The sequence below is a fragment of the Camelina sativa genome, chromosome 11 (assembly GCF_030686135.1).
Source record: "Camelina sativa cultivar CO46 ecotype springtype chromosome 11, ASM3068613v1".
Classification (NCBI taxonomy): domain Eukaryota; kingdom Viridiplantae; phylum Streptophyta; class Magnoliopsida; order Brassicales; family Brassicaceae; genus Camelina; species Camelina sativa.
The window spans coordinates 39637585-39662808 of NC_141890.1; the positions used below are offsets into that span (position 1 = coordinate 39637585).

General features: G+C 34.1%; 2 protein-coding genes and 1 pseudogene across 2 annotated transcripts; 2 read left to right on the top strand and 1 right to left on the bottom strand.

The window, feature by feature from the left end:
- The first annotated feature begins 5320 nt into the window (after positions 1–5320).
- Positions 5321–6388, top strand: LOC147935178 (uncharacterized). The gene is made up of 2 exons (XM_087471609.1): positions 5321–5452; positions 5594–6388. The coding sequence occupies exons 1-2, from the start codon at positions 5426–5428 to the stop codon at positions 6032–6034; spliced, it is 468 nt and encodes a 155-aa protein (XP_087327735.1). The 5' UTR covers positions 5321–5425; the 3' UTR covers positions 6035–6388.
- A 1999-nt stretch (positions 6389–8387) lies between these two features.
- Positions 8388–11995, bottom strand: LOC104725446 (signal recognition particle subunit SRP54 3-like; annotated as a pseudogene).
- A 9357-nt stretch (positions 11996–21352) lies between these two features.
- LOC104725447 (prefoldin subunit 3) lies at positions 21353–23497 on the top strand. The gene is made up of 6 exons (XM_010444115.3): positions 21353–21655; positions 21826–21883; positions 21971–22042; positions 22622–22741; positions 22837–22938; positions 23157–23497. Exons 1-6 carry the CDS (start codon positions 21510–21512, stop codon positions 23244–23246), a joined length of 588 nt encoding a protein of 195 aa, XP_010442417.1. The 5' UTR covers positions 21353–21509; the 3' UTR covers positions 23247–23497.
- Positions 23498–25224: the final 1727 nt, after the last annotated feature.

Consider the following 25224-nt stretch of genomic DNA (forward strand, 5'->3'; position numbering starts at 1 on the left):
CACAATAAATAATCTAATTGGATCGACATAATAATCTAAGGGGAGGTATTAGTTTAGGATTTAGGAAGAATTTTAATGACTTTAAAAGTTAGGTAAAATATGTTGTTATTCAATCAAGACTTTTAAAAACTCTTTAAAAATTTGGTGTTATTGGTTGTGGATTTGTAAAAAGTTATCTAAAATCTTGATAAATCTAGTGTTATTGGATTAAGAGTTTTATAAAGTCATTAAAAGTTTTATGTTATTCAAGTAAAACAAAAGAATCTTAGATTGTTAATGAATTCAAATTTTATGTTATTGGTTTAAGATTTTATATCATTTCCTTCATAACAAAAGTCATGAAAACTCTTTCATCAAATAGAAAGATTTTACAAGATTTGAAAAAACATATCATCGAGATTTTAAAAAACTTCCTAAACAATCTCTTAGAATCCTTCATTTTTAACTTTCAATTTTCTATGATTCTAACAATCAGCAAGAACATAAAGTCATTAAAATTCTTTCTAAATCCTAAACCAATACCTCCCCCTAATTGTCTCGAGTCTCGACACAATAAATACAAGCACGCTCTTAATCTCTTATGTGGCAACAAAAGAATCGAAACGACAATTAAAGAGTAACTAAAACCAAAATCAAAATAAAACACATGACAAACAACAGAGAACAAAAACACTATTCGAAGTGCAACATAAACAAATCCAAACGATTATAAGTCAGCAGACCAAGAAACCCCGGCCTATTAGGTGATATAAATTATACATTGGTTAACTCATTTTAATTTAAGCCAATCCCTTAAACAAATGACTTTGAACTCTAATTACCGAACAATCAGTTCTTACCCAAACATATTTGCCTCCCAATATAAAATATTCCAGACCCCTCTACTAATTACCATACGAACATAAGTTAGCAGTTTCGAAATTTGAATCCCAAATCAAAATATATAAATACTCTAAACCATGATTTCCTCATACGTCAGTTAAATTAAATATTTACTTCAACCCCTAATTTTTAGCTACCAAACGTTTTTAGGTCAATACCTATATTGCATTTTCAGTTCTTACATCATACTTTTTATGTAGGAGGGTATAAAGTTAATAGTAATGCAGAGTGTTCAACTTACATTAATTTAATTCAATTGATATGAATCAAACTAAAGCAAACCAATTACATCCAAAAAAACAAAAATAAGATAATACAAAATATTTAATTATCGGATTTCGAATAGGTGGACAAACTTAACAAAAAAATAAATATTAAATTTTTTTATGGAGCGGAAAATGTAACTACCGGAAAATGTAAATATTAAAAGAACAACACCTATAGGCCCTGTTCTTTTTTATGTAGCTAGCGATCACAACCAGCGACCGATAATTACTCTCTTTTTCCTGTTTTTTTTTTTTTGAATCACTTAATTTTAGTTTGAGAAAATATCTATCCCAGATCTCCCCAGATTTTTAGTTGCAGGTGTCGCTGGATATTTTGACGATCAATTAAACGGTCGCAGCGACTCCCAGATCCGTATCTCTCGCCTGAAAATCATTGCTGGTTTCTGATCTAAGTTGAAAACTAGTTATTTTTTCAGTCGCTCAACATTGTCGCAGCGACTGGATAAAAGAACAGGGCCTTACTCCCTTATTTCCTTCTCCTGAAACTCTTACTATTTCAAGTTTCATTCAAGTTTAACATTTGCACATATTATGATTCCCAAGAAAATCTATGTGTAAGTATTTGACCATACACTGTTATTTAATCTTATAAATAAACATTTTCTGATATTACATATTTAAAAGTCTATGTCTAAGTATTTTATCTTGGAACATATAAAACCATCTACTATTAATACAAAATGTAAAATAAAGAACTATATTTAAATATATATATATATATATATAACTAATATATTACCCACGTAACGCGTGAGATTTTTCCTAGTAAAATATGCGTGGGATTTTTCCTAGTAAAGTATATATGAGTGATTTTTTCTCCAAGAGTATACTTCAAATATAAAGTTTTTAAAATATGCATTTTTCATTATAGTCCTTATTATATTGTTCATAATTTTTTTTAAAATCATAAAACTTTTATAAATAACTCTAAAACATAAATTAAAATGTTACACACAATATTAACTCATAAAACATTACTATCCAATATAATTTGAAAAATTATTTATGGAATATATAATTTAAGGGATTGAAATGCAAAGAGTATCACAAATTATGAAGTATTGGAGTATCTCTTTTTCTTGGAGAGCATAAAACTTTTAAATTTGAGGAGATAGAGAGTATCATCTCTTGGAGATGCTAGTAGTGCACGAAAGTGAGATCCTGGATTTATCCAGTTAACTGAGGAGCTTGGGAGAAATTTCCCAACTGCATGGACGCAAGGAGGTAACCTTTCTGAGTTTGATCAACAACAGTTTACCAACACAATGCGTCAAGCTTTGGGTAACCCTGAAATTAAGAATATGACCGAGCGCCTTCGTAACCACTTGGTTCAGGTAAATAGAAGCTCCGCTTTATTTAAGTCTTTTAACTGTTCTTTTTATCCGTTGTGTGTGGTCGGATCCTGACATTTTCTTTGTCTCAGATTTCAGAAAGGTCTCTGTCTCTGGAGACTCTCTGGAACCCTGAAGCATCAGACAAGTGTATGGCACGAATGAAAAAAGATCCAGAGTTGGAACCTATACTATCTGAAATAGAGGCTACTGGCCCTTCTGCTATGTTCAAGTACTTTTGTTTTGTTTTATATATCATTAGTTTTTATAGAAACTACTATTACGTTTGTATTCTGTGCAGGCCCGGCCCTTGACATATTCTTATGATACATTCATATCGGGCCTCAAAATAAAAGCCCAATTTTTTTTCTTTTGTAATGCTTAAGAAAGCCTGTTAGAGATCTAGATAAGGACCAACAACTGGAATCGATATACGTTTACAAGTACAATCTTATAGAATTATGCTTACAATCCCAGTTTCAGTGGCCTCGGCAGAGCGAAGCTTTTCAAAGCTAAAGTTGATCAAGTCTTATTTAAGATCGACAATGTCACAAGATAGGTTGAATGGTTTAGCTATGTTATCGATTGAAAAAGACATGATCAAACACCTTGATTATGAGAAGTTGATGAATGACTTTGCAGAACGAAAAGCACCAAGGAGTATCTTCAAGAAAAAGTTTAAATAAGCTATCGTTTCTCTGTTTTATGTTGGGAAAACTTTTTTTTTGGCAAAAGTTTGTGGTATTATTTTTTATATAAAGGCCTCAATTTTGGATTCCGTATTTGGCCACAAATTTAACCGGACTGGCGCTGATTCTGTGTATGGCTAAAAGAATGAATCTGTTTCCGGGGTGTTAGGTACTGGAATGATGAGGATGTGTTGAAAAATCTGGGTGCGGCAATGGATACTTCTACTCTCAGTGATGTCCAGGTAAACTGCTTACTACCCGAGGGTAGCTCGTAAACTCATTGTGCATTGACTTATTTTAACCAATCAGGGTCTGAATACGTCGTTGGCATCTGGTGGTAACAAAGATGAAGAACTCTCCGAGGGAAGGAAAGCACTGGAGATTGTATGTGGATATGCCAAGGTATGTCGTTCTCTTTGGAGCATTATAATTTCCCCACTGCATGCATCGTCTATGTGAAGCTCTTTTATGGTTTTTGTAAACGAGCAATCTATATGCCCTTACCATGTGGGTTTATAGAATGCTTACCACGGGTTTGGACCACCTAACTTACCCTGGTTGAGTTTGTTCCTAGATGAAATGTTTTAAAGTTCTGCTGGATGCTAGAGCAATCAAGTCGGTTGACAAAAAGAAGAAAAAAAAGGAGTCACCATTGCATTGTGCTGCGAATCCTGCGAGGAAGGAATGTGTAAGCCTTGATGATTCAGTGTAAGTTTGCAACAAAACAAAACTCTATTTCAAACAAACTAGTACATGACTCAGTTATCACATGTATATCAACTTGTCTTTGTAGCACTGCAAAACATGGACAGTAAACTCTCTTTAGCCAGCTCTATGTGGTGAAGCTGCTTGTGAAGGACGCTTGCCTCTGAGAGAGTTTAAGAACATTTGTATTAATAGTATTAGAAGATTTATAAATATATTAAATTTGCTTAAATATAATTGTGTTGATTAAGTAAGTTGCCATTGTTGTATATGGTGATTTTTTTTCTTTCTGAGTTAATAGTTATATGCTCTTTAAATAATATTTAATAAGTAAATAATTTATTAATATGGTAGATAATGAATGCCATAACGGTTCCGACATTTGTAAAAAAATTATTGTGGGTATCATTTTAGTAAGCCTTTGGAGTACGGCTACTAATAATTCTATAATCCTTAGAGAAATTTGAATATTGTTTACTCTATTCCAAATCTGACGATTTAAAAAAAAATATGACAATGCCAATTGCCAAAATATGTACCATTTTGTTACTCAAAAGATTATGAAAAATGGTATGAACTATGAAGTTAGTTAGATGAAGTGATGCTATCATATCTTTATCACCTTCATAAAGATATTGCAGTCATACGTGGACAGTGGACAGATTCAATTCAGACGTGGAGCTTTTAAATCTGGAATAAACACATATTGGAGATTAGCTATCTGTTTGAGTCAAGTGGCCTTAACTTGATTATTATTTATAGGATTTTTTTTTTTGGTGGTAAACTATCATTTCGTTTCTTTGTTTTAAATTTCCACATCACTATAAATAAATAGTAAGGATATTAATATGGTAAATTTTCAAAAAAAGAACAGTAATTTTCAAATTACAGTAGTAAAAAATAAATAAATAAACACGTATAAACCATATATTGAGATTAGCTTGCTGTTGGAGTTAAGTGTCCTTAACTTGATTTATTATTATAGGAAATTTTAATATTTTTCATTATCTTTTTTATTTTTTCATTTCTTTGTTAACTCGATGTTACTAAACAAAGTATTCATTTTCGAAATTATCTATCTGCAAATTAGTAATGTAAAAAAAATTAGGGTGACTTTTACTTTTATGAGATTTAAGTTACGCGTGGGGCACAAAAGAAAAAAAATTACGTGTTGACAATTGATATTGCTGGTTTACATAATTCATAATTGTAAAGGGGATGATGAATTGATGATCTAATTGGCCAACAAATCGTTTTTTCTTTTTCTTTTTGGACAAAACCCAACAAATTGTTTTCTCTTCCTTTGACAAATATTTTGTCGTCAAGCCTCTTGTCATGTAATCTGATATATTATATTCTTCTCCTCAAAACATTTAATTGTTTTTTTTTTTTAAGGCAAAACATCTATAATTGTCTATATATTCTCTTTGTATTATAAGAGACCCAAGAAAACTCGTCACAAAAAACAACAAAGAGACCAAGAAAACAAAACATCGCATTTTGTTCAACTGCATCTTTCTTGCTCAGAAGAATGGCTGACGAAGAACCAATCACCAACGTAATCTTCACTGTTTTTCAACTTTTTCTATCATTTTCAATTTTTGTAAATCTGTGTAATGATCTATGGCTGGTCCATCCAAAGTTAATTATTGACTTATATATTGACTTATATATTGACTTATATTTACAAATGTTGCAGCCTGGTTCTGGTTCCGGATCCACAACCGCTTCTGCTACAAGTTCTGACTCAGATAATTCTACCGACTCCATTGACTTAGAATGCACAGCATCTTGTGTAGCGATTCAGTGGAAGGTCCAAGAGGCTTTCCTTGAAGGAATAAGAGTCGCAGCAAATGAAAATGCAAACCCTAACCCTAACCCAAACACAACAGTCTACGACAATCCGCCGGGGATCCTACTGAACAACTTTAACGAGGGATGGAATCGAGGTGTCGACAATGCAGGTCTAGTCCATACCATTGATTTCCCTCAGGTTGTGACTGCCTTTTGGTCTGCCGCCTACAATGCTGGCCTTATCTTAGAGTCATTGTACGATGACTCGCCCAAAGCTTTGCCGACATCGGACTACCAAGAACTTATCTCTGCATGGGAATTAGCTGGTTACTACGCGGGGACGTAAGTATATATTGTCTGGGTTTCCATTTAAACAAATATATTATTTCATACATATGTCCTTAATCAGTTTTTTTTTTCTATTTTTTTTGGTGTCACATGATGGAGCAATACCATTACGAGAAGCATGCACATCGCCACTTTCATGGATTTCTTCACTAATCGAAAATTCTGAACACACGCTTCGGGGAAAGACTTCTGCCTTTGAAAAGATTCTGATTGCTACTACCTATTATGAAAAAATAAGGTTCTTCATATGCAGTGTTTTTAGGTGTTCTATGACTATGAGTTCACCCTTAATTATTAAGTTGATCCTTTGTAATAAGTTACTTTGGAAACATCACAATGTTCCACTTTAAGACTCTTTAATAGTAATTAAAAATATATATATATATATATTGCCATGTTCGCCAATCATCTAATTAGGCCACTGCTGATGAGAGAACATCAAAGAGACACATATGACTAACTTGTTAACTGACAAAAATAAGAATGAGAAAACTGTAGCTACCAAACATGAAGAAAGAGTTGTGAGAGCAAGAACGACCTCAAGAAGTTCTCTGGTTAACTTAAACGGGGCACTCTCAAAGTTTTCACCGCCAAGAGAAACTGAAAACATTGATCAAACCGAAATCAAATGTGACCCTCTAAGCTGTATACAAGATAAGTTTTCCATTATAATTGAATGCTATTCATTAATTAAACTTTTACATATGGTACATGACGTTTAAAATTCGTAGATCTCACTGTTACAACGCACTTAGATGCCTATAAGTATTAATACACAACTTACTGAGAGAAGGGTTCATTAAGACATATATGTACCTGCATTGCAGAACAGGTATTAATTACCAAAGGATATCGGCCATATATACTCTCAACAAAATTCCTCTGCCAAAGTAAGCTAATTTGCAAGATTAGGTACACAACATGCATGCATATGGCATCCAACAGGTTGCTACTTGCTAATATCGGAAAAAACTAGTTGGCAGGAACTTCTATAGGTAGATAATGATGATTATATCCATCATTATCATCTTTGACTCTTTACTTCACATCTAAGTATTTTATTTTTACTTTCATCTTCATCCCTTTATCTCCCAAGTAATTTACTTCTTAACCACTATGAATAGAAGGATCGATGTATTAGTGGAGAAAGTAATAATTACGAGAAGGTGAAATATATTCTCTCTCCTTCGTCATTGTATATATATCCATAGAAATAGACACGTATAGACTTATTTCATTATCTAACATTTGGACCAAATAAATAATATTTGTAAAAACAATTTTATCAAATTACATTAATTTTTTCTTGAATTTTTATTCAAGACTAAATTAAAATGTCATTTTCAGAAAAACATAAGGTGTACCACAAGTTCTTTAAAGTTGTTATACTGTATTTTCCAAATTTCTAATAAGATTTAACATATACAATCAAATAGATCCTAAAATGATACGTATAAATTATAAAAAATTCATCAGTTAGGCTATCTTATATGAACTTGAAAAAAAGAAACCCCTATATGACATCCTTTAAAAAAAATTGTTTCTCCTTGTAGAAGTAGAACTGATAGGCAATGTTTCCTCGAGAGCAGATAAAACATATTTCGAGCAGTCTTTTGTTTTTTCGAAATAACTTAATTTCGAAATAACATAAACTAATGTGGTTTTTACACCAAGTTTCCTAATTTACTCTATGTTTTTACACTCTTTGCCAAAGTTCTTTTTTTTTGTTGTTGGTAAGTTAAATTTGTTAAAATCTATTTTAAAACTAATTTGGTGGTAAAATCCAAATCTTACAAATAATTTGAAATTTATATTATAATTTAAAGAATTTGAGAATATACCTTGTATTTTCGAATTATTTTTTGACATTTTTGCCTTAATTAATTACTAACAATTCATAAAATAACAAAAATATTGAAGGATCCCACTCAACTTTTATCGAATTATCAAAAGTTCATGATATATAGTTTTGTTAACAAGACAATGCGGATCCAGTGGGATGGCGCAACATCGATTATATTAACACAAACTAATAAATAATTATTACATTATTGATATGGTAATAAATAATGAACTTGCTTTTGTCTATCATCAACATAATACCAAACTCGAATTTGGATGATAGCATAACTACAACGACAATAGTCCAATCAATAGACTATAACGTCACACATAGAAATTAGTTTAATACATAACTCGATTAATATATACGGAGATCACATAATCACATATTTTATCCCTTTATGTCCTAAATTAAATTTCCCTTAATCACACTTTATATTTTTACCCACGCAGTAACACTCGTGATATATATAGTATTAGTGTTTATTATAGTTATGGACTGGAAGAAACTACTCATCTCGGCCACCAAACATTCCCATCAGGTCTTTACCCGAACCCATCTGCTTCATGAGACTCTGCAAACCACCCATGCCGCCAATCTGTTTTAGCATTTGAGCTGGTAGGACCTTACTCAAATGCTGCGAGTTTTTGTTTCTCGAGAGTGAGCTCATATTTCCTTTCTCTAGCATCTTAAGCCCTTTCACCTTCCCCCACATTGTTGCTAGCCTCTTGTACTCTTCCAACATGTCCATCACTTCTGTTACAATCCTTCCTGACCCTCTTGCTATCCGCATTATCCTTGACCCGTTAAACACCTTCGGATTTGAGCTGTCCAGTTCTGCACAACCACCCATCACTTATTCTCAACTACCATTACTTTTACAAAGAACAAAATTTCCAAATAAAAAATATTGTTCTTACCTTCATTTGTCATAGAATCCATCATTGTCATGTATTGCTTTATCTTCGCCTGGCTTTCTTTCTCATGTCCCTCTGGCATCATTTCAGCACAAATTCCAGGTAGCATGGAGAAAACCTACACACACACCAACACCGTATTCTGTCTTATCAGCATCATGGTGTGCTCTTCAGCCCTAATAGTAATTGACAAGAGATTCTGACCTCCTTAAGTGGGCCCATGTTCAGTATGTTCTAGATGATCATACATAATTCTCAATGTAAAGTTACCATGAGAGAGCTTTTCCAGAAGTTCAGGCTGTTGATCTTTAGGTACCACCTCTTGTAGTTTATTCACGAATCCAGACCAATCACCATTTCCTGTTGCACATATACATTATCAAAATTCTGAGTCAACAACAAACCATGATGAGCCTTTGATTACTCCTCACAGTTAGTCAATGGCAAGATATTTACCTAAGAGACGGCTGATAAATGGTTTAGCGTCAAAAACTTCAAATTCATCCATATGCTCTCCTGTTCCAATGAATATGACAGGACTTTTTGTAGCTGCAACACTAACAAGATGAAAAATATCACATTCACTTGCCCAATTGGAAAAGCGAGCAAGATTTCCACATTTACATTTCGAGTACATGACCACTCAGCAGCTACAAGATACTTACGCGCTAAGAGCACCACCACCCTTGGCATGGCCGTCCATCTTAGTAATAATTACAGCTCCCACAGCAACACTTTGTTTAAATGCTTGAGCTTGTTCAAACGCAGCTTGACCAATACTGCTATCCATAACAAATATAACAAGATCTGGTTTCTGTAAAGTGAAAAGACCACGATCAGCGGCTCCAACATAAACAAGGAACAAAACAGTCAAACATAAGACTTTAAGATAAGAGAGTAAACCGTTGCTTCAGCAACTTGACGCATTTCTTCAAAGAGAGAAGCTTCTTGTTTATGGCGACCACTGGTGTCAACAATAATAAGATCACAATTTTCTTTCTTGAACCTATCAACTCCCGCAACAACAATTTTCACGGGATTGGATTCCGTGTAGCTGCGAAGAATCACAAATTAGCATTAGCACATTCTGCTATCAAAGTATGTTTTAGCAAATGGTTTTAATCCATAAGATCTTTTCTTTTCATTTTAAATTCACTTCCTCCATTTCTTTTCATTGAAATAAATACAAATTGTTGCATTTATGCAAAATAGAAACAGAAGATAACAGAAGGACCTCAAAAGATTCATTTGTCGAACTCTTTGACAAAGATGTGAGATCCTTTGATAGAGTTGCACTGTGTAATAAATTCCACAAAACGGAGCACAAGAAATACATGCAAAAGGGCTTATAGAGAATCTAAAGGTAGGTGTCACAAAGAGAACTAGAGAAGTATGACGGAACCTACTGGACTGGATCATCCAAAAAGAAATATATTCAAGTATTTATTAAGTATCATCATATCACCTATGATTATTCAAATCCCATATATTACTCTAATATACATTAATTATATTATTCTATGTAATCCTTTTAATTATATCATTTAATTATGGTTTGTGCTTATATATAAGTTGTATCATTCTATTTGATAATACACAACAATAATAATATAATCATATTTTCCCTATTCACATGGTATCAGAGCCACAATGATTTAACGATCGGCTATGTTCCTGTTTCTAAGCTATGTGCTTCTTTTGTTTATTTTTGTTTTAAGCAAAATGTTTTCACATTCAAGTTCATCATGAACCTATGAATCTAAGCCATCAAGCTTCTTTTTATTCAAGTCTACCATCTTAGACCTCTGAATCTAAGTCAAATATTTTTTCTTTTATTTTAAGCCAAAAGTGCTTCTATCATTGAAGCTTATATATCATAAGTCTTCGAATCTACGTCGAATTTCTTTTGAAAAAAAAAAGAATCACCGTATCGAATCTTTAGCAAATCTTGCTCAACAACAACTCATCTTCTCAATTCATAAACGGATCTCCAACACTTGGACTTGTCAATCTCAAGCCGTTATTATTGCTTCACTTCATCACCCCTTGAGATTGAGGGGGCGTATTAAGGAAAGAGTATCATCATATCACCTATGCTTACTCAAATCCTATATATTACTCTAATATACATTAATTATATTATTCTATGTAATCCCTTTAATTATGTCATTTAATTATGGTTTGTGCTTATATATAAGTTGTATCATTCCATTTGATAATACACAATAATAATAATATAATCATATTCTCTCTATTCACAGTAGTAACTGCTAGTGCTAGTCAGAGAAAATTCGTGCAGGTAGAGATCTAAATAAAAAAATATGGTACCTTACTTATACCAACAAAAAGAATTATACCATCGTTTTACACAGACATTACTGTATGGGAGCTAATATCCTTTGGAAATGCAAACACCAAAAAGTTGATACTAGAGATATAAACCTTAACACAAAGGGGATAGACAAGAACACCAGAATGGTGATGATTTGAGTACCTTCCATAGAAGGGGATCTTGACCTTGGTGGCATTCTGTTTCACCTGATCGAAAGCACCCGCCCTGAAAGTATCCGCACAAACTAGAGCTGGTTTGTACCCTTTCTTCTGATGATAATAAGCATACTTGGTACAAGTTGTCGTCTTTCCAGCACCTACACATAGTAATAATAAATAAAATAAAAAATTAAATGCAATCTAACTATAGACATTTAGAAACACCATCAAACTTAATTGCAATCTAACTATAGACATCATGGAAAAAGTACGCATAGCATTTTACAGAGAGACCACCTCACCTTGTAAACCGACGAACATTACTATGCTAGGTTTGGCCTTATTGGGAGCAAAGGCAGACTTTCCTGGATCCAGCATCTTGCAGAGTTCACAGAAGATAGCTCGAAAGGGGAATCATAAGCAATTTCCATCAAAATAAGGAATTAGAGTTGTAGAATCTGGCAGTAAAAGTAAAAACCTGCTCAATGATACGCCGCTTGTTGTGGCCGGCTGCTAAATCCTCAAGATTGACGATTTTCTTAATATTGGTCTGCATCTCCTTCACAAGGTGGAAAGAAACATCGGACTGGAGCAGAGCGCGAGTGATCTCGTTCAAGCAATCATTCAAAGCCTTTTCATCGATTATTGTCGCATTTTTCATCTGGTGTATGGCACCGGTAATCCGACCGTCGAGCTCCGCCAACACCATAATTTGCTCGATCTTTTTCTTGATCACATATATTGTTTTTTTCTGTCTTTCGAAAGATCAAGCGAGACGGAAGAAGTTGAGTATAAAAACGGTGGGCCTAAAGAAGCTCCTATCATATGCCCAATGGCTCGCATGCCTTAGTTTATGGTTATTTAATTATGTATTTCCATAAATTTTATTGTCACTCCTTTTTTTTTTGTCATCTAATGATATTAATAAACCAAAGTGAAACCTTGTGAAATATAAACATATGCTGGCGGACAAAGAAAATATCCCTAGAGTCTAAAGTTGGCGGAAGAAGGAAATATATCCAGAGTCTAATGTTCCAACAAAGGGAAGCAAACACAAACACAAAAAGGCTAAAAGATACAATGATAGAAGAGGAAATCCCTAACAATTACAAGACAAAGACCGAATGGAAATGAAAAAAATGGAGACATATCGAACCAACTAAGGAAACCAGGACTCCAGAGATCCTTTGATAGAATGTATCGAAGATGCCCTCGGCCAACCATCGACTCTCAAATCCTCTTCTTGCGAAGCCGAACTGCCTAATTGGAATCATAATAGAACTCCTAAAAGTATGCTTCATAACCCGGCAAGAAGAACTACTTCAAGTTCCACACACTTTCTTCTGGATATGGGGATGTCGAACTCAAGGCGACATGTAACCACCTAGATAGAAGCCACACCAAATGACTAGATCTCGATCAGATCTAAATTGTAGAGTTCAAGAGCGAAAAATCCAAACTGGGTAACACCAATCTTGAAAGATCAAGAAGGGTAAAAGATCGAACTAGAGTGAACCAAAGTGAATCAGAGAATCTCCAAAGAAGTAGCAGACCTAAACATCTCCACTATCAAACAAACGATCCAAATAACATTGTAAAGGGGAAAACCAACAAACTATCTAAAACAGCCAGGAGATTACGAAAACTAATCTTCTAAAACCGGAGAGACCTTGCATGATCAAACTCCCTAACCCTGGTAGAAGATGAAATGCTTATCGACAAACATCACTGAAACTGTCACAACCTACACTTGAAATTGAAATGATTTTACCTAGACAAACAGAGAGACGAAACGAAACTAAAGCTGAAGAGAAACAAGAGGCCGGAGTCGGTGCTAGAGAAGCCACCGCAATCTGGCCTCAGATCTGAAAATTTTTCTGGGCGACTGCTGGTAAACGAGAGAGAATATTAGGGTAAACGAGAGAAAAAAGAAAAGGTCTATTGTCATTCCAATTTACTGGTTTTAGAATTATATTAAATGTTAGTGTTATTCACTATTAATATTGTTTTAATGGCAATGTGATTTGATCAATATGTTTAGGAGAACTTAAAAAATGCACAGTTTTCTATACCACTTTTCAAATATCTCACTTTAAAAAACTTCATCAAAAATATTTATTAGTTATGTGAAGTGATCTTAGTGCAGTGACCAATGGTAAATCCATAATGCATAAGGCACCATCACACTAAGGATTTGGCTAATAGACCGGCCTGTTGTGGTCCAATGGTTGACAAAAAATAAAACTATTTCTAAGTTATCTTTGTTTAAAAAGTTATTTGAAAGATTAATATCTACAAAACTACACTAAAAACAATAATTGACATATCGTAAATCCACAAAACAAACCTACAAAAATTGCACCACATTCCTTTAAAATATCTATATCGTAATCAATGATTTGGCCACCTATATTACCAAAATGTGCTTATTTTTTCGGTTAAGGGTCTTGAGAGAACTCCAGAGTTAAACATGTTTGAGCTGGAGTAGTTTCAGGATGGTTGACCTTCCAAAAAGTGATTGTCGGAACTGTGCGAGTGAAGATAAAACATAGGGAAAGATCATGTAGTGATTTGTAGGGACAACAAACAAGTCTTTAAAGCTTTCAGGACGTAACAAACCGACCGTGGGATATGGATGGACTCAAGGACCTAGCGAGATGATATGAGGTCTATTAAGGAAGGTGGACCCATGGGCAAGGAGTGGACATGGGCTGTTTCTGATATCAAACTGAAACGACCAACCCCATTTTTTCATATTATAATTAACTAATGGTCCCATACTCATTAACAACCTAATAGCATTCAAATCAAACAGTGGAAATAACCAACATTAATCCATCCATTATCCAACAGACACTTAAATAACCAATATCAATATTCCAAAAAAATCCAGCAATTCTAAAAATATAACATAAACAAAGGAATCGGTAATCCTAAGCTACATTCTAAAGACTAAACTCTAGTAACCTAATGGAAGCCAGACAACACGTCAAAGAGCCTCTAGAACATCCTCCTTTTCATTTTTTTGATTCCACGATCACTTTGCCTTTACCTTCACCACAAACAACAATAGAGATGCATGAGTATTATCACAAATACTCAGTGAGGCGATCCTCCATCTACTCTGCTATACACACTAGCGAAAAAGACAAACACAAACAATACACAAAAAACAAGTAAACCAGACAACTCTGAACACATGCATCATCATTGCGCTCTTGCGTCGACTGATGCACTCCTTGCATCGACCAATGCAACGAACATGCATCGACCGATGCACTCCTTGCGTCGACCGATGCAACGCCCCTTGTGTCGATCGATGTACTCCTTATGAAAATATACTTCAGACTCTTATAATATGTAAACACATGTACCTTCCCGCCATAAAGATAAGACCTCCAAATCTTCAGGGAAAAAACCACAGCAGTCATCTCCAAGTGATGAGTAGGATAGGTATCCTCATGCTTCTACAACTACCGCAAAGCATAGAAAATAACCTTCCCATGCTACATCAAGACACACCCCAAGCCACCTCTAGAAGTATTTGTATAGACCACATACAGCTCATTCTGCTATGGCAATGCCAACACACTGGTGTAACGCCCCGACCACCACATCTCAGTGGGCCCTATATCCAATCCCAGTCCATGGAACCACCTTTCTTAATGGGCTTCACGTCCTCTCACTAGACCCGTGAGACCATCTATATCCGACGGCTGGTTTGCTACGTCTGGGAGGCTTTAAAGACTTGTTACCGTCTCTACAAATCACCACATGATCTTTCCTTGTGTTTTGTCCTCATTCGCACAGTTCCGACAATCACTTCCCGGAAGGTCATCCATCCTGAAACTACTCCAGCTCAAGCACGCTTAACTGCGGAGTTCTAATGGGATCTGGTGCATTAGTGTTGGTATGATCGCATCCCATCAGAACTCTGCAGTTAAGCGTGCTTTAGCTGGAGTAGTTTCAGGATTGGTCACCTTCCGGGAAGTGATTGTCCGAACTATGCGAGTGAGGACAAAACAAAAGGAAAGATCATGTGGTGATTTGTAGGGACGGTAACAAGTCTTTAAAGCCTCCCGGACGTAGCAAACCGGCCGTCGGATATAGATGGGCTCGCGGGCCTAGTGAGAGGACGTGAGGCCCATTAAGGAAGATGGGTCCATGGACTGGGATTGGACATGGAGCCCACTGAGATGTGGCGGTCGGGGTGTTACAAGTGGTGTCAGAGCCGAACCCATACGAGTGTGGAGTCGAGTGGGCTCACACCGTCGGGGGTGACGGTCTTGGTACGCAACGAGGACGTTGCGATCTGTTAGTGGAGGTGAATTGTGACATCCCGGTTTCAGAGACTTGCAGAGAGGTTTAAAAGAATTGATTTGGCCACCTATGTCACCAAAGTGCACCTATCTTTTCGGTCAGGGGTCATGAGAGAACTTCAGAGTTAAGCGTGCTTGAGCTGGAGTAGTCTTAGCATGGGTGACCTTCCGGGAAGTGACTGTCGGAACTGTGCGAGTGAGGACAAAACACAGGGAAAGATCATGTGGTGATTTGTAGGGATGGTAACAAGTCTTTAAATCCTCCCGGGCGTAGCAAACCGACCGTCGGATATTGATGGGATCACGGGCCTAGTGAGAGGACGTGAGGCCCATTAAGGAAGGTGGACCTATGAACTGGGATTGGACATGGGGCCCACTAAGACGTAGCGGTCGGGGCGTTACAACTGGCGTAGTAGACAACATCTCCTTCAGGCTTGTGAATCACTCCTCACACTCCCGTGACCAAACAAAAGGAAAGTCCTTACCCGTAAACTTATTCATCGGTCATGCCTTACTCGCAAACTCCTTCACAAACCTCCTATAGTAACCCACAAAACCAAGTAAACTCCTGATCTCTGTGTCATTTTACGATCTAGGCCAATCCCTCATGGCTTGAATCTCCTCTGGATCCACATAAACTTCCTTTGCAGAAACAATATGATCCATAAATCGCATCTCCCTCTCCCAGATACTGCACTTACTCAACTTAGCATACAGTTTTTGCTCTCGCAGCTTTCCCAACACTGCTCTCAAATGTACCACATGCTCCTCAGAACTCTTAGAGTACACCAGAATATTTTCGATGAAAATGATAACAAACACATCCAAAAACTCCTGAAACACACTGTTCATCAACCTTATGAACGTGGCTGGTGTGTTTGTTAACCCGAAAGACATCACCGCAACTCATAATGCCCATACCTCATCCTGAATGCCGTCTTTCTCACATCAGCCTTATCTGTCAGAATTTGGTGATAATCTGACGCCATATAAATCTATGATAACCAAGAGCACCTCTCAACAGATCCAACAACTCATCGATCATGGGAAGAAGGTACTTGTTCTTCACAATGACCCGGTTCTAACCCCATAATCAATGCACAAGCAGAAACTTGCGTCCTTCTTCTTAACAAACAACACCGGCGCTCCCCACGGTGAAACGCTAGGACGAATGAATCCCATGCTCAACAGATCCTCTAGCTGCTTCTTCAGCTTTGCCATTTCTGCTGGATCCATCCAATAAGGCCCCTTGGATGACAGCGTTGTCTCAGGTTCTAGCTCAATCGTGAAGGGATCAGACCGAGATGGTGGTAACCCCTGCAACGACTGGAATACATCCTCGAACTCCTCAACAACCCTAATATTTGCCCCACTAACTCCTTCATCAAGATTGTAACCAAGTATGTCTCGTGCCCCTTCCCGATCATTTGCCCAGCCTACACGGCAAGATCACGAGACTCCCCGAAGTCGGTCGCACTCTCTCAAAAATATACTTTCCTTCTGGACGCTCAAAAACAACTCTACCCCGATGACAATCCTGATGTACCATGTGCTGACACAGCAAATCCATACCCATGATAACATCATACAACTGCACATGACTGATAATCAAATCTGCTGGCTTTGACTTACCTGTGTTCTAAATATCAATGCTCCTCGCCCGTCCGAGGACCCTCAAAAACTCGCCTCCCATTACTCTAACAACACCTGATCGCTCTCCCTGATCTCCCAGATTTTGGCGCACTCAGCGCACTCCGGGGTAATGAATCAATGTGTTACTCCATAATCAAACATGACGTTGGACTTAAACCCGCCCACCAATAAGGTCCTTACAAAAACTTCATGTGCTAAGAACCTAACATTCCTCAAAGGCGATTCATATAATATTAAGTACTGAATTTACCAAGTCTGAGTATTAGAAATTATACATGTGATCGCATATTTTAATTATTTTGTTTAGAAAATCTTTCTAGTGAAATAATTAAATATCGTAGTAAATTTTACGAAATTATTATGCGCTTTGATTGCGGATAAAAAATAATATCTAGTAAATTTTAAAATAGCCTTTAAATTATTTAAAACTTTGTTACCAAATTTTAAAAAAAAAATCTGATCTTATGTAAATTTTTGAGATATTTGAAATCTATAAGATTCAGATTTTATAAATTTGGTAGTCTTAAGTAATTAAGAATTTTATTTTTTCTATTAAATATAATACAATAAAAATTAACTGAGAAAGAAAATAGGGGGATTTTCAAAAATATCTAATCTTCTATATTACTTTTCAAAAATACTCTTTCATGGTGTCCATTTTCAAAAATACCCCCTTTTAATATATAAAATGACTAAATTCTAAACCATAAACCCCAAATACTAAACTATAAACTCTAAATACTAAACCCTAATCTCTAAAAACTATACACTAAATGTAAAATAGAGAACCCAAACCTAAAAAAATTCTAAAATTAATTTAACATATTATACTTGTGCAAAAGAGGGCAAAAATGAAAATGTTCAAAAAAAAAGTATCTCAAAAAAGGTATTTCTAACAAATTCTCAAAAAAATAAAAATATATGATGGATCTTACGTACAGCTGAATCGAACTTTAGACCTCCTGCGTTAAATACCATCTATTTGACCACCTAAACACAAATTTCTTTCGGAAAGTTAGGCGGAAGTAACTTATTTTTTTAGTATGGAGAAACTGAGAAAAATAAAATAAAAGTTAGATCCGACCTGGTCACCAATGCATTTATCTGATTCGACAAAGCTGTAATGCAGATTTTAACCCTCTCATTAATATTGATTTTGTCATAACTCCAATGGCATTGGGATGTAATTTTTTACAAAACCAATGATAGTTTTATAAACGTGTTTTCAATTAATAGTAGCCAGTAGTAGGAATGTCTCAAATATTGTTATTTTTGGAAGTGTATAGAGTGTGTGTTATAATTGTTCATAAAACTTGTTTTAGTACTATTATAGAGTATTTCTCATTTTTTTAATGATGTTGTTCTTTTTTTTTAAGAATGTTAAATATTATAAGGTAAAAAACTACATGAAAATTTTATAAGCTATCTCATATTTTATCTCTCTTTTGTTTTGTCAAAATGTATCTACGAGGCCAATTTTTGTTTTTAAAAAGCCATGTGTATAATTTAGAACATATTATTAGGTATTATGCATATATATATTCTTCTTTTAGTTTCTTGGGATTATTATATTTACCTTCTAATTTTCAGGATAGCATAAAGAACTTGAGAAAAGATAATGAGATTATATGAATCTTTGACTAATTTTGGATAATGTTAATATAGGTTTATTTAAAATTAGTCAAGTTTTTTGAGAAAATGGTTTTAGTTTGTCATTTTTCAAAAATATCCCTTTAACTGTCTATTTTCAAAAATATCTCTCATCAAATTGGGAAAGTTTATAAAGTTATATAAAAATTAGAAGGTACTTCTTGATGATTGGAGACTCCATCCAAGTTTTTCTAAAGTTTTAAAAGGTTTTTATAAAGTTTACAAGGTATTTTAAAAGGCTTTACAAGGTTTTTATAAAGTATTTATACGTTATTTATAAGATATTTATTATAAAAAAATACATGTCTAAAGGTAGTTTGTGTGTGTTTATATAGGTTACACACTTATTTGAGTTTATCTCAAAATTTAGAAGTATTTTGGATAAGATTTTTTAAAAGATGCATTTTTAAATAATAGTATGGAAAATAGACATTTTTGAAATCTCCTCTTATTAGTTGGACATGTAGTAAAATTACTACATAAGAGATTACAATATACGGAACAAATATATCTAAGATAATGTTCGTTTTTCAAATATGAGATGATATTTGTTTTTATTTTATTTTCTTTGTTAATTATGTTTTATTAATTTCCATTATGTTAATACTAAGTATTAAATTTCATACAATGCACATATTATTTTGATATGAAAATTATAACCTTACTCATTAGGGCTGACCGCTGAGTGCATAGGATTAATATTCAATTTAATTATGAAGTAATATACAATTAAATTATATTGTAAGATGGTTGTTTAACTTTGAATTTGATTTTTAAAATACAAAATCAATATTTAGAATACTACTTAAAATTTAACATATATATGTTAAACCTGTCTATTTTATGTGGGCCTAAAAAAACAACTTTCTATTAATCAACCTCCTCCTTCATCCTTTTTTTTATCTTCTTCCACCATCTTCCAAACCGCCGGTAATTTCCCAGTCCATCCTTGCACCACCAATTTTTTCGGTAGTTTTCTACCATTTGGTAACTTTTCTGATTTTTCTCTGCCTCATAAAAAATTTAGCATTTTCATGGAAATAATTTATTGGTGACATCGTCTAATTTGAACCACGTCGCTTTAGAGTTAAGCCATTCTAAATTTCCTGATTTCACCGATTTTGGTCATGTGGCCATAAAGTAACATAATAGCCTCATGCTATATAGATTACCATGTTTTATGTGGACACAAAACAGTCTAACTCAGCCTGGTTTATGTGAATACTCAGATTTTTTATGTATGCATAAAAACTGTTATCTAAATGTCGGAAACAGTAACTAAATCTTCTTTTAATATATCGGCCAAGCTTATATATGAAGTATAGTTTGCACACAAAAAAAAAACAGCAACGGGCTGTAAATTAATTAGTCATATTAATCAAAACTTAAATCAAGTTTATTAATTAGAGATCACAATCAAAATAAGACCAGCACTCAGAAGTTAGAAATGTAAACTCTTATGTATGAATTTACTATATGTTAACCAATTTTTTTTTTAAAATGGTGTATATATTAATATATATATTAAATATTTGTGATGTAAGCAAATAACGTAAATCACGTAAAAAAGATGTCATTAGACAAGATAATATGTTATTTGTACAATACATGTTCACATTCAATGCTGTTTTAAAAATTATATTGTAATAAATAATCCAACATAAATACAAATTTTCGATATATTGAAGGGATGAGCATTTTTCAGTGACAATACTCAAAATATCTTTATACAAAAATAATACTCAAAATATAAAACCAGTTATGCAAAATTTCAAATAGTTGTCTAGTTCGATAACAAGACGCATATGTGATCAAGTGGATTCAACATCTAGACGAGCACATAACACTTATACCATTTTTAGAACGTTGACCATCATATCATCTATATATACATTTTTGGAGACATTTAGCAAATAAATCCTGAAGTTGAAACATATTTACAAGCAAGGGATTGTTATTAATTATTAATTTATTTTTAATTTAATTTATTAATATTAAGTTTTCAATTTTACAAAACAAAAGGAATTAATTCTATAAACACACATAGTATTTTCCTTATATAAATCACTACTTATTTAATTGTATGTTATAACTTCTATAATATAAAATAATGAATCTCAAACAAAATAATTTATACACTAATTAATATATATCTTTTTTTTTTTGGACAAAAACTAATATATATCTATATTCGTAAGTTTGTAGTTTAAAAAAAATACAAATTCAATATTAGTTATAAATGTAGTTAATCTATAAAACAAATAACAATTATTTTATTAAAAAATATTTTCGCAGGTGAATATCTAGTATGTAATAATAAATGATCTTTTACATGCTTGTTAATTCGAATTCAGATTAATAAATAAATCGATGTTAAAAGAGAAAATAGTGGGCTTGAGTAAGACCTTAAGCCCACTGAAAAACAGCGTCGTTTGATTGTTAATGATACGGCGTCGTGTTTCCGCTCCTTGGTTCGTCGCTGGTTTCACTCTCTCTCTCTCTCTCTCGTCGAAAGAAAACAATCGAGAAAGTGTCGAAGCTTTAAAAACCCTAAAATCCCCAAATCGGAAACTGAGATTGAGATTCCGATTCGATTTGCAGATGTCGTCTTCTTCACCAAGTGGAAGCGGTGGCGATTTGACAGAGAGAAGAGGGATTCCTGCCGCCAAATTCATCCAAGATGTGGAGACTTATCTCTCTCAGTCTGGCCTCGATCCTAACTCTGCTCTCGCTTTTCATCAAGAAAGGTTTCCCCTTTTCATATTCTCTCTCACTCTCGATTCTCATTTTCACTCTTTTTAAGTCTACACATTTATCTGGGCATGTTGTTCTTTCGTAAGCTCAAATCCAAAAATCTCCTGATCTAGGTTTTTTACTTAAACGCTCATATTAGTGAATTTATTTTCTTTGATTTTAGGCTTCAGCAGTATAAAGTTGTTGAGATGAAGCTTCTTGCTCAGCAAAGGGATCTTCAGGTGAACTTCTCCTTTTATTTGTCTCTAGCTTTTGAGGTGGATCCTTAATGTGTGATAATGTCTTACAGTATTTTCTAAATGTGGCAGGCTAAAATCCCAGATATTGAAAAGTGTTTAGAGGTTGTTGCCACTTTGGAAGCTAGGAAGGGTACTGGTGAGGTTCGTCGTTTTTTTCATTTTTAGTCTTTCTTCACTGGCTTTTTGCATATATGCTGTTCTGTTCTTTTGAGGTGGATGGTGACCAGAGCTAAGTTTACTAACATTGTTATTTGAACTTTCTCAATCCATTATCCTGAATTTTATAACTTGGTTGAAATTTTGTTGTGCTTTGATTTCTTACCAATGTTAGAATGCCAACTTTGTGTCCATGTGAAGATTTTGTTTTCTTTTCTCTTTGTGCGACTTAGGCTTACTTAAAACATTTCCTTTGAAAGTCTCTTTTTTTTGAAGATCAAGGTTGATTGGTTGCAAAGACAATGTGTATATCTCCAATCAGCTTTGTTCTTCCTACGGGCCCTTAAATTATTGTCTTAAATTCGTGTTTGATGGTGACAGCAGAACATGTTGTGTCGAGGAACATAGTTCTAGCTTTGCTGGAAGAATTACTGACACAGATTATAATGGGCACAACTTTTTCATCTTTTTTTTAGATGGAAGTTGCTTTGATGTACAAACTTACTGTTGATTCTTGTGTTCTTCATCATTATTTTCTCACATGGAGTTTTTCTTACAATATAGGCGCTTTTAGCCGATTTTGAGGTCTCTGAAGGAATATATTCACGGGCCTGCATTGAAGACACAGACTCAGTGTGTTTGTGGTTGGGAGCTAATGTCATGCTGGAATATTCCTGTGAAGAGGTCCATTACTCTGTAAACATATTCTCTTCGAGTTTTAAATCTTCTAGCACCTGGGACCATAGAATAAGTTCTTTTAATCTTTGCTCTTCCAATAGGCTACTGCTCTTCTGAAAAACAATCTGGAAAATGCTAAAGCCAGCCTGGAGGTTCTTGTAGCTGATTTACAGTTCTTGAGGGATCAAGTCACAGTTACTCAGGTACAGAGATACTTGTAAAGTTATCTCATTTCAGTTGAGTCAGTGCCTATTTTTGTAGGGACCTCCTTTCTAGTTTACATAACTCTAAATTTGCAAGCAACCCAAAATTGCAATTTAGGCAACCCGTAAAATCTTATCAATGTAGTTGCTTTCAAAGATTGTGTAAAAAGTAGTTTTATCTTTCTTGAGTCTTGACTATGAGACTTTGTAATGGACAGGTAACTATTGCACGTGTTTATAACTGGGATGTTCATCAAAAGAGGGTTAAACAAGTTACCCCTACTGCTATTGCTGCTGCAGACTCATGAACCACAGAGCCAAATTGTCATCGCGTGGGCTTAAACGAGGTGATATAATTATTGGGACACCTTTTGCCCCATCCGGTTGTTTGTAAACTCTTAAGCTTTGCTATCTTGATGAAATTTTGTTGCTGCGACAAACCTATGAATAGAACATTAGCATTGTTATCGTTGTTTGTCTTCATTGTTTCGCTACATATCTGCCTAGTTTTGAGAACAGCTTATGGTTTCCGCGATTGAAGTACTTACTACTTGTTTAAGGATGTGGTAGATATATCAAACTATATGCAGAATCTGGTGATCTTGATTAATGTTCCAACTTCTAAGCGAGACATGTTTCTAGAAGTAAATGAATGAGGAATACGAAAAAGTCAAGTTGTGTCGTTTTCTCAAATTTGTGTCAAGTTTTTAGGTTTAATATTGGTGCCGGCTTATGCTTTTGTTAGCAAAAAGTGGGAATTGGAAACAAAATCGTGATCAAATCGAACCTTTTTATTTATTTGTTATTCTTTTTTCTCATTAGTGCATATGCATTTGAAGGAATAAGATTCATTTTCTGAATAATAACATATTTTCCTTTCACTGATATGACATTTTATAGTAAATAGTTTGGGACATTATATAGATAAATCACAATATAATTCTTATTTTAATGATTTGGACATTTGGTCATCCATTTAGGTTGTGATTTTTGTTAATGTTCTGTCAAAAACCTGACTTGTCAAGTTTAGAGTACTTTATGAACATTTTGAGTTTTTTCGTCGTTTCCATATAAAGAATATTACGAGAAACAAACAAACGTAATAAATAAAGAAAATGTAAATGGAGAAAAGTTTTTGTTGTGGTTAGGGCATGAGTTGACCCTTTGAAAATTGACCTCTATCTCAATTATTGACTTTCATTTCTTTGTTTTCTACTCCATACATATACATTATACTTCATCTTGGCCTCATTTAAACCACACTCCTTAATTATGCCAATAATTTCTATTACACTAGCTATATGGAGTCTATATTATATATTGTACATTATAAATCCCAAAAGCATTATTCTTCTTAGGATGATGATTATTCTCGACTTTCGATCCTGAAATTGATGTATATTGGTGTTTGGTTACAGTTACAAATAAAATAGTTTGGGAAATACATGGTATCTTATTTTTAAATTAAAATTTAGGTTCGATAATGACATGTATATGCATTTATAGCTCTCCCACAAAAGACATAATTTGGTCTAACAACTTTGATATATATACGGACATGAAATTTTAACTCTCTTTATAATTCAAAGAAATACTCATATTTTTGGTGATGTTTTTTCCAATCTTTTTCAACTTTGGATGCATTAGACGTATTAGGGATTCGAATTGACTCAAGTTGACTTTCTTATAGACTTATATACGCTACTATCATAAATGTTTAATATCAATATATCGCTATACATAAGATCGGGATGCTATCGTAATGGTTAAGAGTTAAGAGTTGCTCAATTTGGATAAATCAAAACCTATTCAATCCAAAAAAATCTAGATAGGAATTGAACGATACTACGAGAAAGTGCTTATATTTGATTTGGAATAACGATATACTTATATTCCATATATTTTACAATTTTGTTTCACAAGAATTATATTTTTAATCTGTCAACAAAACGTGAATCAAATTTAATTATTTATCTTGTAATTTTATTTCTTAAATGTCATAAGTACGTACGTATGTAAAAACATAAATATTTAGTATAGAAGTCTAAAAAAATGAAAATAGAATTGTAGATATACATCGTAATCGAAAAGAACAGTGAAAAAAAGAAGAGAGAAGCGTACACGGAAAACGAGGGGGATTTTGGAGAGAAGCAATGCAAGTGAGCAGCTGTCTGTCCCCTTCTCAGACTTATTAAAGTGTTTTTGTCTCTTTGTGTCTGGTCTGAAATAACGCGTTTTAGGGTTTTGCGTTACAAATATTATTATTCCATTCTAATCAAATCAAAC

Coding starts and splice junctions, on each gene's coding strand:
- LOC104725447 (XM_010444115.3), top strand. CDS start 21,510: ATGTCGTCTTCTTCACCAAGTGGAAGCGGTGGCGATTTGACAGAGAGA. Junction 21,884..21,970: donor CTCAGCAAAGGGATCTTCAG/GTGAACTTCTCC, acceptor TAAATGTGGCAG/GCTAAAATCCCAGATATTGA. Junction 22,939..23,156: donor ATCAAGTCACAGTTACTCAG/GTACAGAGATAC, acceptor TGTAATGGACAG/GTAACTATTGCACGTGTTTA.
- LOC147935178 (XM_087471609.1), top strand. CDS start 5,426: ATGGCTGACGAAGAACCAATCACCAAC. Junction 5,453..5,593: donor ACGAAGAACCAATCACCAAC/GTAATCTTCACT, acceptor CAAATGTTGCAG/CCTGGTTCTGGTTCCGGATC.